The 16,160-nt window shown below is 37.9% G+C and overlaps 1 protein-coding gene across 1 annotated transcript; it reads left to right on the top strand.

The window, feature by feature from the left end:
• Positions 10,597-15,953, top strand: LOC109214461 (protein WVD2-like 2). Its single transcript, XM_019378411.1, has 7 exons — positions 10,597-10,831; positions 12,540-13,002; positions 13,913-13,983; positions 14,097-14,190; positions 14,339-14,410; positions 14,531-14,641; positions 15,127-15,953. Exons 2-7 carry the CDS (start codon positions 12,544-12,546, stop codon positions 15,586-15,588), a joined length of 1,269 nt encoding a protein of 422 aa, XP_019233956.1. The 5' UTR covers positions 10,597-10,831; positions 12,540-12,543; the 3' UTR covers positions 15,589-15,953.

A 16,160-nucleotide genomic window follows, 5' to 3' on the forward strand; every position in this document is an offset into this window, starting at 1 on the left:
GGCAATTAGCCTGAGTCCCGGTTCGACTGAGGTCGAGCCTGATATATTCTGATGGCGAAGGCACTTAGCCTGAGTCCCGGCTCGACCGAGGTCGAACCTGATATATTCTGATGGCGAAGGCACTTAGCCTGAGTCCCGGTTCGACTGAGGTCGAACTTGATATATTTTGATGGTGAAGGCACTGGGCCTGAGTCCCGGTTCGACTGAGGTTGAACCTGATAAATTTTGATGGCGAAGGCACTTGGCCTGAGTCTCGGTTCGACTGAGGTCNAGCCAATTGGTAGTCCATGGAATACAGAGCATGATCATCATCACCAGCACCCTGAAGATATGAACTATGTGGCAAACTATGGGGGTCAGAGGCAAGGTAATCAGAACTGGGGTCAGCAGACTCAGCAACAGTACATGCCACCGCAACCACAGTATAACGCAGGAAACACGGGAGGCATAAGAGCCCCCAACAATATGGCACCGTATCCTAGACCACAAGGGTACAACAATCAGCAGCAAGGGTACCACCCACCCCAGCAACAGCAGGGTGGAAGACAGGAAGACGGGTTTGCAAGGCTTGAAGCAATGATGCAGCAGGTTATTGGGTCCAATGCTAAAATAAATGAAAGGGTGGATGCACATGATGCAGCTATCAAGAATATTGAGGTACAAGTGGGCCAGATTTCAATGTCACTTAACAATCGTCCTCAAGGGACATTACCTGCAGATACCCAAATCAATCCAAAAGATCAAGGCCCAAAGCAGCTGATGGCGGTGAGTCTACGAAATGGTAGGGATCTAGATGTTGAGCAAGAGAGAGCTAGAGAAAACATACAGGCTGAGACACTAATTCCAGTGCCCATAGAGCTGGATGACTCTACGGGATTGATAGAGGTAACAGTTCACCCTGCTCCTGAAGAAAAGAATATGCAGCAAGAAACTGAGACAGTAGTTGAGCCAGTAATTGAGACAATAGCGGAGCCAATAGTTGAGACAGTAGCTGAGAAAGAAAAATCTCAAGTGATTGGGAAGAAAAGACCTTCTGCACCATTTCCGCAAAGGTTGGCCAAGCATCAAAAGGAGGAGCAGTATAAAAAGTTCCTAGAGATGCTCAAACAAATTCAGATAAATATTCCAATGATTGAAGCTCTAAAGGAGATGCCAGGATATGCTAAAATGATGAAGGACTTGATGTCTCGGAAGTTTGACTTTCAAGACTTGTCGACTGTGACCCTTACTCAGACATGTAGTGCAGTGGTATCTAGACCTGTGGCTGAAAAGCTATCTGATCCAGGTAGTTTTACAATTCCATGCACCATTGGGAACTATGCCTTTGCTAAGGCACTCTGTGATTTAGGGGCTAGCATTAATCTCATGCCCCTGGTCATTTATAAGAGGTTAGGCATTGGGAGAGCTCGACCGACTTCTATGTTATTGCATCTGGCCGACAAGACTGTTAAGCGTCCATTTGGGATTCTTGATGATGTGCTTATTCAGGTGGGGAAATTCGTGTTCCCTGCAGATTTTGTAATCTTGGATTGCAAAGTGGATGAAGAAATTCCTATAATTCTAGGACGACCTTTCTTGGCCGCGGGGAGAGCTTTGATTGATTGCGAGACCGGGGAGCTTAAGATGAGGCTCAATGATGAAGAAATTATATTCAATGTGCAGAAATCGATGAGGCGACCAAGTGAGTTTGCAAATTGTTCCCTTATTGATGCAGTGGATGTAATTGTAGAGGCTGATGATGAGGCGTTGACGGTTGAGGATCCCCTTGCTGCATGCTTGGCAAATTTAGACGAAGTGAATGGTGAGGATTTGGCGGAATGGGTGTTGGCACTGGAAGGTAAAGGGTTCTGGGAGAGAAATCTGGAGTTTGAGCCTTTGCACTTAGAAAAGAGAGAGACCCCTCCAGCTAAACCATCCATCGAGGAACCCCCTAAGTTGGAACTGAAACCATTGCCAACCCACCTCAGGTATGAATTTTTGGGGCCTGACTCCACATTACCTGTTATTATCTCATCTGGTTTGTTAGATTTGCAGGTTCAATAGCTTTTACAGGTACTAAGAGAGTGCAAAACTGCCATTGGGTGGACCATGGTAGACATCAAGGGAATCAGTCCCGCCTACTGCATGCACAAGATTCTGCTGGAAGAGGGGCACAAACCTTCCAGGGAACATGAGAGACAGCTAAACCCGAATATGAAGGAAGTGGTGAAGAAGGAAGTAATAAAATGGTTGGATGCGGGAATCATTTTCCCAATCTCTGACAGTAGCTGGGTTAGCCCAGTTCAATGTGTGCCTAAAAAGGGTGGCATGACAGTGGTAAAGAATGACAACAATGAACTTATATCAACAAGAACCGTCACAGGCTGGAGAATCTGCATGGATTATAGAAAATTGAATCTAGCCACTAGAAAAGACCACTTCCCACTTCCCTTCATCGATCAAATGCTGGATAGATTGGCAGGGAGGTCACACTTTTGCTTCTTGGATGGGTACTCCGGGTACAATCAGATCTCCATTGCCCCTGAGGATAGAGAAAAGACCTCATTCACATGCCCGTACGGAGTTTATGCCTTCAGGAGGATGCCCTTTGGTCTATGCAATGCACCCGCCACATTCCAACGGTGCATGATGGCCATATTTACTGACATGGTAGAAGATATAATGGAGGTGTTCATGGATGACTTCTCAGTGGTGGGGAACTCATTTGAGGACTGCCTAGTGAATTTGACGCGTGTGCTGAAACGGTGCATCGAGACTAACTTGGTTCTGAATTGGGAAAAGTGCCATTTCATGGTACAAGAAGGTATAGTCTTGGGGCACCGGGTGTCAAGCAAAGGAATAGAGGTGGATAGAGCAAAGGTTGATGTCATAGCAAAGCTGCCGCCGCCAACTTCAGTCAAAGCTATAAGGAGCTTTCTTGGACATGCCGGTTTCTACCGGAGGTTCATTAAGGACTTCTCCAAAATTGCCAATCCTCTCTGTAAGTTGTTAGAGAAAGATCACCCTTTTGTATTTTCTGATGATTGCAGGGTAGCTTTTGAGGANNNCTGAGGTCGAACCTGATATATTCTGATGGCGAAGGCACTTAGCCTGAGTCCCGGTTCGACTGAGGTCGAACCTGACATATTTTGATAGCGAAGGCACTCACCTGAGTCCTGGTTCGACTGAGGTTGAACCTGATATATTTTGATGGCGAAGGCACTTGGCCTGAGTCCCGGTTCGACTGAGGTCGAACCTGATATATTTTGATGGCGAAGGCACTTGGCCTGAGTCCCGGTTCGACTGAGGTCGAACCTGATATAGTTTAATGGCGAAGGCACTGGGCCTGAGTCTCGGTTCGACTGAGGTCGAACCTGATATATTTTGATGTCGAAGGCACTGGGCCTGAGTCCCGGTTCGACTGAGGTCGAACCTGATATATTTTGATGTCGAAGGCACTGGGCCTGAGTCCCCGTTCGATTGAGGACGAACCTGATATATTTTGATGTCGAAGGCACTAGGCTTGAGTCCCGGTTCGACTGAGGTCGAACCTGATATATTTTGATGTCGAAGGCACTGGGCCTGAGTCCCGGTTCGACTGAGGTCGAACCTGATATATTTTGATGGCGAAGGTACTTGGCCTGAGTCCCGGTTCGAGTGAGGTCGAACCTGATATATTTTGATGTCGAAGGCACTAGGCCTGAGTCTCGGTTCGACCGAGGTCGAACCTTATATATTTTGATGGCGAAGGCACTTGGCCTGAGTCCCGGTTCGACTGAGGTCGAACCTGATATATTTTGATGGCGAAGGCACTTGGCCTGAGTTCCGCTCCTGGCTTGAGACAGCTGACACCGCGTGAGGGGTGAAGGAAATGCCTCATACTTTTGTTCTGAGGGAGAGGGGCTTCTTCCTCTTGTTTGGTTGTTTTCGGATCTCAGTTTCCGTTGATGCATTCGAGTATTACGTGCTCGATGTGCTTCCTCTGGTTTGTTTGAGCTGGATTGCTTTCCTTTTTTTTTTTGACGTTCCGTTGGCTTCGATTCCAGGGAGAAACTATGTGATTTCGCTAGAAAATCCCCACAGACGGCGCCAAATTGTTTGACTGAAAATTATCGAATACTTTCCAAGCAAATCAATCGAAATAATTCAAAGGGTAAATCATAGCCAATCATAATTAATCACTGAATTAGAAGACCAACTTGAAGCATAAAAATAATCGATTATGGAACAATATAAACGGGGTTTTATTCATCAAGGTGACTTGACCTGCCTCTCCTTGGAGAGGTTCAGGATCTTACATTGATTTTGTTTCTTGCTCCACTTATAGAGTATATCTTTCTATTTTTGGAGTATTCAGAGTTGTGTCGAAGAAGAAGCCCCCCTTGGGAGGTTCTCTCTCTTGGTATTTACAGCCTCAGGCTTTTTCATCTGGTCACGAATGGGCCCCTCCTTTTGTGTTGGACACGTCCCCTCATTTGTTTTAAGGACAGCTGTCATAAGTCAAGAGTCAGCGGCGTTGACCATTTACTACAAAGTGGTCGTGATGGGGTTGACCCCCTGGTTGCAAAATGGCTGAATATCTGCCAATACAGTTTAGCATATCGGTTATCGGTTCACAAATTTGATAAACAGATAACCGAACCGATAAGATATCGTTTATCGGTTATCAATCATCATCAGTTCGGTTATCAGTTTACCCGATAAGATAACTCAGTCTAGAGTTAAGCAAAAAAGAGAAGACAATTCACTAGAATTATGCAAAAAAAAATTAAAAAAATAATTCACATATAGTATACTACCCATTTTTGTGTTCTGTCCAGTGGCCACAACTGGAATAGTACTAATTCTTCAATAACAGTTGTCCAAATACATTACTAATAATATAAAGTAGTAGCAATTTCACCTTAAAATTAAACATATAGTACTATCAGTCCAAGATAAACTGGATGTTGTTTGTCAAATACCTAAGCTGAAAAAAGAAACAATAGAGCAAAACCTTGATCTCTGCATGGGCAATACTGACACAGAAATGAAAAACACCTAGAAGGCAAGAAAATATTGACCTGTTGTCAAAGCTCAGCGTACTTTACAGAAGAATAATGTTCAAAAATATACCTGAAACTGACGAAGATTGTCGATCGAGAATTGATATGTGCGAAGAGAAATTAGTAGTAGATATAGGCTGCACATGTGAGCTCACAAAATTAAGAAACGAAAAATAAAAAAATAAAGAATCACTAACAGTCAAAAATACCAATATGAAGATGAATTTTGTTATAGAAATTAAAAACCTAATGTATAAGACTAAAGACTTATGCTAGGAGCAGGGGTGGGGCAAAATGGTTAAAAGAAAACAGTTAACTACCCATATTATCCACTAAAAAATGGGCTGGATAATGAACTTTTTAAAAATGGGTCAAATATGGATAAGAACCATATTATCCATTTAGAAAATGGATAACCAATGGGTCTAAATTATACATTTGTAAAGCCTCAAATTGGGGGTTCCACAAGTTAGGGAGATTAAGAATTCTCCCAAAAGTGATCATATACAAGAAGTCATGGATAATATGGGTAACCCATATTATCCGCCGATTAACCCGTTTTTTATCCGTATTAAATATGGGTCGGATCGGGTAATTGATCCGTTTTTTCATTACCCATTTTCGACCCAAACCATATCCNTCAGAGCACAAAGACGAGGTATCAAGTTCGAGAATCGAGGTACATGTCAAGATCGAGGCCAGCAGCGATCTGGACCAAATATGACAGACTTCAGCAAAGCGCAATAACAGAAAAGCGAGATATCTGTACCCGGTCGAAGATCACGGCGAAAATCTCAGAACAGGTCAAACCAAGGGCGATTCTTTAGGCTAATCATGGGATTTACTTCCTTAATTAGAATTATAGCATAGACGGGATTCTTCTACTATATAAAGAGGGTTCTAATCATTTTGTAAACACTTCACATTTACGCAGATTAAAGCAATATAATATTCTGTCTTTAATTTACATTCTCTTGTTCATGAGCTTGTTACATTTGGTCAAATATGGATAAGAACCATATTATCCATTTAGAAAATGGATAACCAATGGGTCTAAATTATACATTTGTAAAGCCTCAAATTGGGGGTTCCACAAGTTAGGGAGATTAAGAATTCTCCCAAAAGTGATCATATACAAGAAGTCATGGATAATATGGGTAACCCATATTATCCGCCGATTAACCCGTTTTTTATCCGTATTAAATATGGGTCGGATCGGGTAATTGATCCGTTTTTTCATTACCCATTTTCGACCCAAACCATATCCGAACTGACCCGTCCGCTTGCCACTCCTAGCTGGGAATAAGCAACCGAANTATATATATAAAGGTCCAATTGTTGCTCTATAAATAGAAGTTCTTCCAATAAAGTGGATATAGAAAAATTTGCAAGTATATTCTTGGCTTGTTGTATCCCGTAGAAGATTGTTTGTATTTCCCAAATTTGTATACGGACAATATCTTATTCAAGCTTTTTTCAATTTTGTTCTCACGCCTCAAGCCTTATTCAATCTCGTTTTCAATAATTAATTTTTTTAACAATCTTTACAATAAAATCTAATTGTTCATTTTCAACATTGCTTTTTGCACTACTTATATATGGAGAGCGAGAGAGAGTATAATAGTATATGGCTGTTTGGTCATGATTTCACTTGTAATTGAGTGAATTTTTTGAGCGGAAGTTTATCTATCAATATTTACAAATATAAACATAAATATCTGAAAATATTGTAGTAACTTTTTTGCCAAATAAATTTGTCAAAGCACAACTAGTCCAAATGGAGGGTATAGTGTCATTGAAACCACTAGAATATAGGCTTCTAAAGCATCTCCGACAAAATGCCAGGAGAAAGAAAAGATGAGAGGCTCAGAGGCTAAGGTGTACCTTTGTCAAAAACCAAAACAACAAAAAGCAAAAATCTCATACTGCTCCTACTAGATTCCCACCCCCATACCCTTCTCTCCCACTACCAATTAGCTTGCCTTTCAACTCACCCCACCCCTTACTACCCCACCCTTTACTACCCCACCCCTATCCACGTAGATACCCCTCAGACTCGGGTAAAATGAAATGAAAAAAAAATACGATTTTTCATATTTATAGTAGGCGCTTGAACATAAGAATTGTAAAACTCCAAAAAAGGTGATTTTTTTTTTAAAGTGATGTATTTGAAATTTAGAGTTGTATTTGGATATAAATTTCAATTTGGGTTGTTTATGAAGTTTTGTGAGTGATTTGAGTGAAAATTTTGAAAAACAGCTTTTTGGAGCTTTTCAAATTTTCGAAATTTCCAAAATGTATTTTCAAGTGAAAATTGAAAATTTTATGAACAAATGCTAATTTCGAAAAAAGGTGAAATTTTTTTGAAAAAAAGGAAAAAGGAATTTATGTCCAAACGGGCTCATAATATAGTCAAATATTATGCTCTGGTCCTTTTTTGTGGTTAGTAAGGAAGTTAATATTAATAGTTGGCAAAAGTCATTACATACCATAATGCTTTAAAGAGCACAACAATTGTCCAATCGAGAATACTCACTCCGTTCCAATTTATGTGAACGTGCTTCACTGAGTACAAAGTTTAAGAAAAAATGAATGCTTTTGGAATTTGTGGTCCTAAACAAGTCAAAAAGGGGCCCAGAGTATTTGTGTGACTATAAAAGCTTCTCATTAAGGGTAGAATTGGAAGTTTAAGTTGAAATATTTCTAAATTTAGAAAGGGGTCATTCTTTTTGAAACGAACCAAAAAGGAAATAGGTTCACATAAACTGGAACAGAGGGAGAGCAATTACTAGCAAAAACAAGATCATAAATTGAGATTAACTTTATACTATGTTTGGTTTGGAGTATTAATTAATATCGGAATAACTTTTACACTAAAATAGTGGGATTAGTTATCTCACATAAAATATGGGATAACTAATATCGTAGGATATCCCACGATTGTATCAAACTACCCCTAAGTATTATGCTATGGTCTTATTTGTTATTCATTTCTTCCTCTAAGTTGGACGTGGAAACAAACCATTCTTTCTTGATATATCGTTTTTGGAATATTCAGCTAGAGTTTTGATGAGCTTATAAATTTTGTGTTTGTCGTGAATTTTGAGCGTGAAATGAATATAATGTTAGTTGATTTGAGGTAATAGTACTTGAAATGTGTTATAATAAAATTGAGATGATGTATGTCAAGAATATTTGTATTTTGTTGCGTGATCACAGGTACATAAAATTATTTAACTTTGTAACACACTTATACTAAAGAAAAAAGTATAACGTCATAAAATATATTTGACTCTGTTGCGTTTTTTCTTTAAAGGGTGTGAATGAGAAATGGAAGAGGCACCTTTTGGATTGCACCTCTCATCTCATGACCCTTCCTTTTTCTATATATTTAGAGGCTTGGCCTCATTTTTTAAGATATAGAAAAATCTGAAAATTTCTCCCCTCTTTTCTATTTGCATTATTTTCAAATAAATATAAGTGTCAAGTGTGATCTGCTCTGTCTGTTGAGTTCGCTGAAATTCTGTAGTTTCGATTGCCAGTATTGCAGAATAGTTATTCCGTTCAATTCTGAGAGGAATTAATTCAAAACCTTGGGCAACAGTGAGAGGATTAAATTCCTTAAGGACACACAAGCAACTTGTGGGCTCAGAATTATTTTTTCTGTTTTGTTTATTAAACTAATGTTTCTCTGGTTCTCTAATTTTCTGGTTTTAACACAGATTACCAACAGACTCTGGATTAACAGGTGAAGATTACTCGATCACTCATTTAAATTATTGGGAATTAAGGATATACGAATTTGTATGAAAATATCAAGTTAAATTGTAGTGAATGTTGATATTTTTTCAACATACTAGAGTGTTTTTTTTTTCTTTTTTTGTTAATCGAATATTTCACCTTTTGAATTCATTAGTTTCTTTGCTCATTATTCATCTAATTGACCGTTATTTTAATCAGTAATTAGTCCAAATTTTTTAAATCATAAAAGCTCACCTATTTTTAATCTGAAATTGATATCAAGATTGGTGTTCAATTATTATATTTGTATGCATTTCTAGTTTCTCTATATAAATATACTAGTATTTATTCCAAAATCAATGACTCTTTTAACTTAAATCTGTTATTGACTCTTATTCTCATTTTAGACTAATATTGTTAGTCACGACTCACGACTCGTTAAGAATGTCTTGATTCGAAAATTGCAAACAACGATAAAAACACATTAAAAATAGATAAAGTTAAAAGCTATCCAAGTAGCTTTAAGTACTGATTCAACTAGGGTAGCTTTATTGAACTCCTCCCTTTGGTTGAAAACTTAAGAAAGGGATGGAAAAGGGAGGGATTACTGTTTTAAATTTGAACATCCCTAATAAAATTTAAAAATAAAAATATTATACTACATTTACCTTAGCCCCACTTTCATATGAAATCTCACACTAAAATGCGGTCAACCACCAAAAATAAAGGACAAAAGTTAAATTCTCATTTCCTTTTCCCTCCAATAAATTACAAAATTGATATTAAGGGACAAACAAAACACATACGATATTAGTTAATCAATTTCAGATTGTGGTGAAGTAATAAATAGGGGAGAAATTCAAAAAAGTCAGATTTACAAACGGTCATTCAAAAATAGCTACAGTTTCAAAAGTAATCGAAATTTAGCCACTTTTCATGTAAAGATAAATTTGAACGAAAACAGTGTTCAAAATACGAAAAAATAATCCAGTATAATATACTGGAGTTCCAGTGTAATTATAATGGAACTCCAGTATATTACTCCAGTATAATATACTGGAGTTCTAGTATAATATACCGGTCTCGCATAATATACCGGAGATTGGAGCATCAGTGCTCCAATCTCCAGTATATTATACTGGAACTTTCCGTGTGTTGGAGTTCCAACATAATATGCTGGAACTTCATACACAGGTGCAACGATCTCCAGTATATTATTCTGGAACTTTCCGTGTTGTAGAAAAATAGTGGCTATTTTTCAATGACTTTGCAAATGCTGGCTATTTTTGAATGACCAGTCCGAAAACTGGCTAGCTCGTGCTATTTTTACAATAAATAGGGGTATTATCACTTTTAGCCCGACCAGAAACTATTTACATCTAGTAGCCGAAAAAGTATATAAAATTTGTATATAACATACATAATGTATATATATACAAAAAATATATAAATTTTATATATTTTTTGGCTATTATTACAATATCATTTTTCCTAATAAATACTTCTCTTTATAATATCAAGTCATGAAAATGAAATTCTCATTATAAAGAGCGATTTATTTATAAGGTAAAAGTTTTCGACATACATTTAAATTAATTGGCTTAAAAAAAAAAACCAAAAAACAATTGAGATTTTTTTAGCATAGTTACTCCTGTGCAGGCAACTTCCCGACATTAACGGCGTAGAGACTTGAGATTGACCAGATAAATTTAGAGGAAAGAGAAAGAAAAATGGAACAAACACAAAAAAATAAATAAAAAATAAAAACAAAAAGGTAAAAAAAGTGAGAGAAGGAGAAAGAAAAGGACAGACAGTAGGGGGCACCAATAGTCATAACCATCATACATAAAAAAAGTAAACATTCAACATTTTGATAGTTTACAGAGAGAAAAAAAGAAAGAAAAAACAAGAGAGAGAAAGAAGAAGAAGAAGAAGAAGAAGAAGAAGAAGAAGAAGAAGAAGAAGAGAGTTGGGTTCACGTTTGTGGGTTTTCCTGTGTGTGTGTGTTGGTTTGAAGAGATCTCTTTCAGATCAGAAGCTCAAAGGGTCACAAAAAAGACAACCTCGTAAGGATTTATTTTCTTTTCGATCTGCATGTTTTGTGTTTTTGAATATTTTTGCCCCCATTCTTTTTCTTTTTGTTATTTCTTTGGTGGGGTTGTTTCAGCTTAGCTTCTTAGGCAGCAAGACTTTACCTTTGGTAATTATTTGTTGGTTTGCTGTGTTCTTCTTTCTTTGTTTCTCTTTGTGGTTGAACTCATATCTTATGTGGGTGTTTGAGTTTTTGTGGTAAAAATTGATTTTTTTGCTAAAAAACTTGGAAAATGGAAGTGGGCATTCGAAATGAGGGATTTTAGGGTGATTGTCTTGCTCTTTTTGTGCTACTTTTTGGTTGTGGGTTTGAGAATTTGGGTTCCTTTTCTTTTTCTGGGTGTTTGAGCTGTGATAATTTGGTCTTCATTCGCATAAAAGTTAGAAGTTTATTTTTTTGTTATGGGATTTGAGCATTTTGATGCATATGTTGGTGGAGGCATTGTGGGTACTGGATTTGGCTTGATTCATTTATTATTATTATTATTATTTATTTTTCATTTTTAATTGGTTTTCAAAGGTGGGATGTGTTTGTCTATGCAGCTATATTTTCTGTTGGTTAGAAGTTTACTTCTTTTTTTCCCCAAAATTTCAATTTTGTGATGGATTTGAGCTTTTGGTTCTCCAAATTTAGATTGCCATTTACACATTTATTTCTTCTATTTCTCTTTCTTTCCTCCACCCTGAACTTCGTGATTTGTGGTGTATTTTCCTTATGCAAGATTGTCAGATTCAAAGATTAGTTTTTTGAATTCTAAGGTGGTTAAGGTATTCTCCTGATCTCTCTCTCTCTCTCTCTCACACACACACACACTCAAGTTCTTTCCCTTCTAATTCTGTAAATTTCCGGTTATAAGTTATTTTTGGTGATTTCCAACCTCTTATTTTACTGCCTTTTGCTCTACCTCAAACACTTTGTTTGACAGGCACTGTCATTTTCATAGAGGGATTAGATTCTTTCAAATGTAAAGTTGGTCACTGCATAATTACTAATTCCTGATTTGAGGGGAAAAGGACTTTCTTGACTTATTAACATTGTTTTTCTTTTTAGAAATTTAATCTTACTTTGTCTAAGTAGATACTAATTTTTGGGAGTGGTTTACTTAGAGGAAATAAATAAACGATTGAGATAAAAGAGCAGGTTGCTGGAAATTCCCGTTGTTTTGTTATTTCTTGGCAGCACTTTTGCCTTCATGCTTCTTACTGTCCTAACTGTGATTACTATATGGAAGAAAATATTTTGATTGATCAGCTGAACGCTACCTGGGTTTGGAAAGCTCAATATGTTTTTCTCTGGAATAAGATCTGAGCTTCTGATACTATCACTTGGTTTGTTAAATGAGATGATCTCCTTGCGTGAGGATGCATTTAATGTGCCAAATGTTGAATACTGGGACCATCATTCTGGGAAACGTTGGAATAACAATACTTGTCTGACTTGCGTGATACCATTGAACTTCATAACTTTTAGATTTTCCACTGGACCTCGATTCTACTTTTCTTTTGGGGTTTGCAATGTATGTTTTGTGTTTCTATTTTATTTTTTTGCTTAGTAATTTATCTTTTTGGTTTGTGATCAAACAATTAGAAATGTTGAATGACTTATTTCTGCTTGTCGTGCAAACCTTTCATTTAAGGAAATGCATTTTGAATCTTTTATTCTGTTAATTTATCATTTTGCAGGTAAATGGGGAGGGACATTACAGGTTTACGTAGTGCTGACAGGAGACCTAATGTTAAGCCAAATGGTGTTACAGTTCATGTTGCGCCCAGAATTGCTAAGGAAAGGGTTGAAGCAAAGGACTATGAGGCAGAGGATCACACTGCAAAAGACACACACGTGGAGGAATCCCATGAGAAGCAGGATGTACTATCTGTGAAAAGCACCAACTGTGAACCTGATACGACTGAGGGAAAAATTACAAAGACTGAGGCTGTGAAGTCCAGTGACAAGAAGTTGGGCTCGCCATTGAAGCCTTACTCTGATTCTTCTGCAGCGACTGAAAGTCTAGCACCCCCGGTCATGAATTCATCAGGGAATGAATCTGAAAATCATGAAAATGGCACTCAGACGGTTGATGCTGGATCTAACTGTTCATCAAAGTCCAACGATCTGCACTCTCCTATGACTTCACAAAAATTTCATGTAAGATTTTGTTTACTTTTATTTAACACTTTGACGATCCTGAAGATACTGCAAACCTTATAAGCTGGAGCTCTTGGTTATTTTCCACAGTTTAAAGGATAACATTTGAAAAGGGATGTGAATTTTATTTGCAGCTCAAAGATGTCCGGAAACTGCTTGCTTGTACCTGATTTTGATTATCTGACAATCTTTGAAGTATCTTTGAACCAGCCTAACATCCAGACTATATATTTTGTTACTGTAGGTTTTGGTCGTGGTGGTTGGGTTGGGGTGGGGGGGGGGGTTAAATGAATAGCGTGGAATGAGTTGATGCTTATTGGAAAACTTCTCACTCCTCATAAATATGTTAAGATTTAAATTCTATGATGCTGGGTCGATGCTCAGTGGAAACTTCAACCACATTACTATTTAAACGTGATAATCTTAATTCTGATGCTGATATCACAGTAGCACTAAATGGAAACCTTCAGCGACTTACAACATGATTTCCCGTAATTAGATGGATCAATTTCGGGTTGGAACTCGTCAGGCTTAAATTCTGTGATGCTGATAAGAGCGTAGCACTAAATGGGACCTTCAGCAAATTATTACTTGGTTTTTGCCGAAAAGTAGATCAATCAATTTTGGTTTGCAACCTGAATGAGTTAGTCACTGAATGAAGAAGGAAAAGAAGAAGTTGGCTGTGGCAAGCAGAATGATTATTTGCTGCAATCAGAGACGAATACATCTTCAGTATCTTGATTAAATTTTTCAGGCTTCCATACTACTTCACATATTCCAGTGTTTTATTGTCATTATTTTACACCCTTCATAACTCCGTAGATAATACTTGTATAGTCTCTGATGTCATGTAATTCTTGTGCTCTGATGGTCAGACCACTGATTTTGAGAGTTATTCATCTTGTTGCAGCAAAATTCTCCCATGATGTCAAAGAAACTGCGGATTCTGGATGAAGACGATAACTGGTCCTTGGCTTCCTCGTATCCTCTTGTTGGCCTTCTAGTCCTCTTTTTTGCAGACTTTAATTTATCATAAAAAACTTTCTGTTTTCAATTTCTTGTTCTTCTGGGAAAATCTTCCTTAGTTTTCATAGAACTGCAGCTTCTGTACGGACAGTTAAGTCCAAGATTACTGTTCCTGTAGCTCCATCATTTAAATGTTCTGAACGCTCAGAGAGACGCAGAGAGGTATTTTCCTGAACGTTTGAATGCAATTTTTTGTTTCAACCTCCTTACAAGCCTCCTCTTCCTCTCACTTATTCATATTGACTCGTAGTTGTGCTTTTGATTCCCGAACAAATGATGCTATCTCAATCTTTCTCCTTTTTTCCCCTAGTATTACACAAAGTTAGAGGAAAAGCACAAAGCTCTAGAGGCAGAGAAACAAGAATATGCAGCCAGAATGAAGGTACTGTAGTATGCATTTATCTGCAACCTTAACACCAATTGCTTGGGGGGGGGGGGGGGGGGGATTTAGAAAAAAAAGACATGTGAGTGAAGTAAGATACTTATTCTCTACAAATTGTAGGAAGAAGAAGAAGCAGCAATGAAGCAGCTTAGAAAGGCCATGGTCTACAGAGCAAATCCAGTTCCTAGTTTTTACCGTGAAGGGCCACCTCCAAAGCGTGAACTTAAAAAGGTACAGTTCACCTATATTTCAACTCTGTGTTTATCTTAAAAGTTGGTTGCCTGTCGGTAATGTTTTTCTTTCTACCGTGTAAGAAACTTGTCCAATTAAGTTAAGACTCTGGCCATACAATTTGAATAATTAATTTTAATGCCTTGTTATAAATCACACTTCACCTAAAAAAGGAATTAATTAGATAACAACTCAAGATGCGAGTTAGTGATATCAACTTTAGAATGCATGTGTGCTATTTATTTGCATGTCTGTTCTATGCTCGAAAGTGTTGATGTCTGGCATAACTGAGACAACTTTGGCACTACAAATGAAACATTTTTTTCGTACTTTTTTTCTTACGTAAATTAAAACCTATATGTGTTTTCTATTCCCAAGTATCAAGCTATCATGCAACAACCTTGATTTCTCTTTGGGCTTTTTCATGGTCTACATAGAGTTTTTATCTTTGTAAGTAAACAAAATTTTTACTGCTTTGGATGCAGCTGCCAGTGACTCGTGCCAAATCACCAAATCTGACCCGTAGAAAGAGCTGTAGCGATGCAGTCACACCATCTCCTGAAGAAAAGAAACCTTGTGCAAAGGTTCGTCACAGCATTGGTGTTTACAAACAAGGCAGTACTACCCCAACTACTCCCAAGAGTAAAGATCGTGTGAGTGTTCAGAATAGTAATGGAATCCCCAAAGCCAAAGAACCTACCAAATTGGTGAAAGCGAAAAAAGGATCCCCTTTAAAGGAGATGAAGGAAACTCCAATTAAGGAGATAAAGGAAACTCCAATTGCAGAGTCAAATGTAGCTTCGATGAATGAGTCCGAGGAAGCTCCGGTTAAGGTGACAAACGAAGCTTCTGTTAAGGAGATAAAGGAAATTCCCGTCTCAGAGATGAAGGAAACTTCGCATACAATGACAGAGCATCTGAGTGCAGATACTGCTGCTCAATCATGAACAATTAGTCTTCTTCTTTTTCATTTCCTCTTTCTTTTTCTTTGTAGTTTTGATGATCGAATCGAGATGTTCCAGGCAAGGTCAAATTGGTCTACCTCTTTTCTTCTCGGCAATGACTTGTTGAAGTGATGCTTTCAAACTGTGTTGTATATTATCTGTAATTTCGATTGGTACATATGTTACATAGAAAGAGAGTGTTGGAGAACCTTATGTTTATAAACATAATTTTAAGATAGTTTGACTGTGTTGTGTTACTGGTTCCTTGCCCATCTTTTGAGTGACTGCTACTCTTATATATTTGCCAAAAGATGGGTGGACAGTTTGTGCTCGAGAGCACTTGGTAAGTGAATTGTTGTCTTCCAGTCTCTCTTTTGTTCCAAGGAAAACTGGTATTTGTATTAAACGAAATGAATGCTATCTTTGTATTAAACGAATGAATGCATGATATATATGTTTAACGGGCCCGGTGCACTAAGTTCTCGCTATGCGTGGGGTCTTGGGAAGGGCCGGACCGTAAGAGTCTATTGTACGCAGCCTTAGGCGCATTTCTGCAAGAGGTTGTTTTCACGGCT

The sequence above is a fragment of the Nicotiana attenuata genome, chromosome 1, assembly GCF_001879085.1.
Source record: "Nicotiana attenuata strain UT chromosome 1, NIATTr2, whole genome shotgun sequence".
NCBI lineage: Eukaryota > Viridiplantae > Streptophyta > Magnoliopsida > Solanales > Solanaceae > Nicotiana > Nicotiana attenuata.

Coding starts and splice junctions, on each gene's coding strand:
- LOC109214461 (XM_019378411.1), top strand. CDS start 12,544: ATGGGGAGGGACATTACAGGTTTACGTAGTGCTGACAGGAGACCTAAT. Junction 13,984..14,096: donor AACTGGTCCTTGGCTTCCTC/GTATCCTCTTGT, acceptor TAGTTTTCATAG/AACTGCAGCTTCTGTACGGA. Junction 14,411..14,530: donor AATATGCAGCCAGAATGAAG/GTACTGTAGTAT, acceptor TACAAATTGTAG/GAAGAAGAAGAAGCAGCAAT.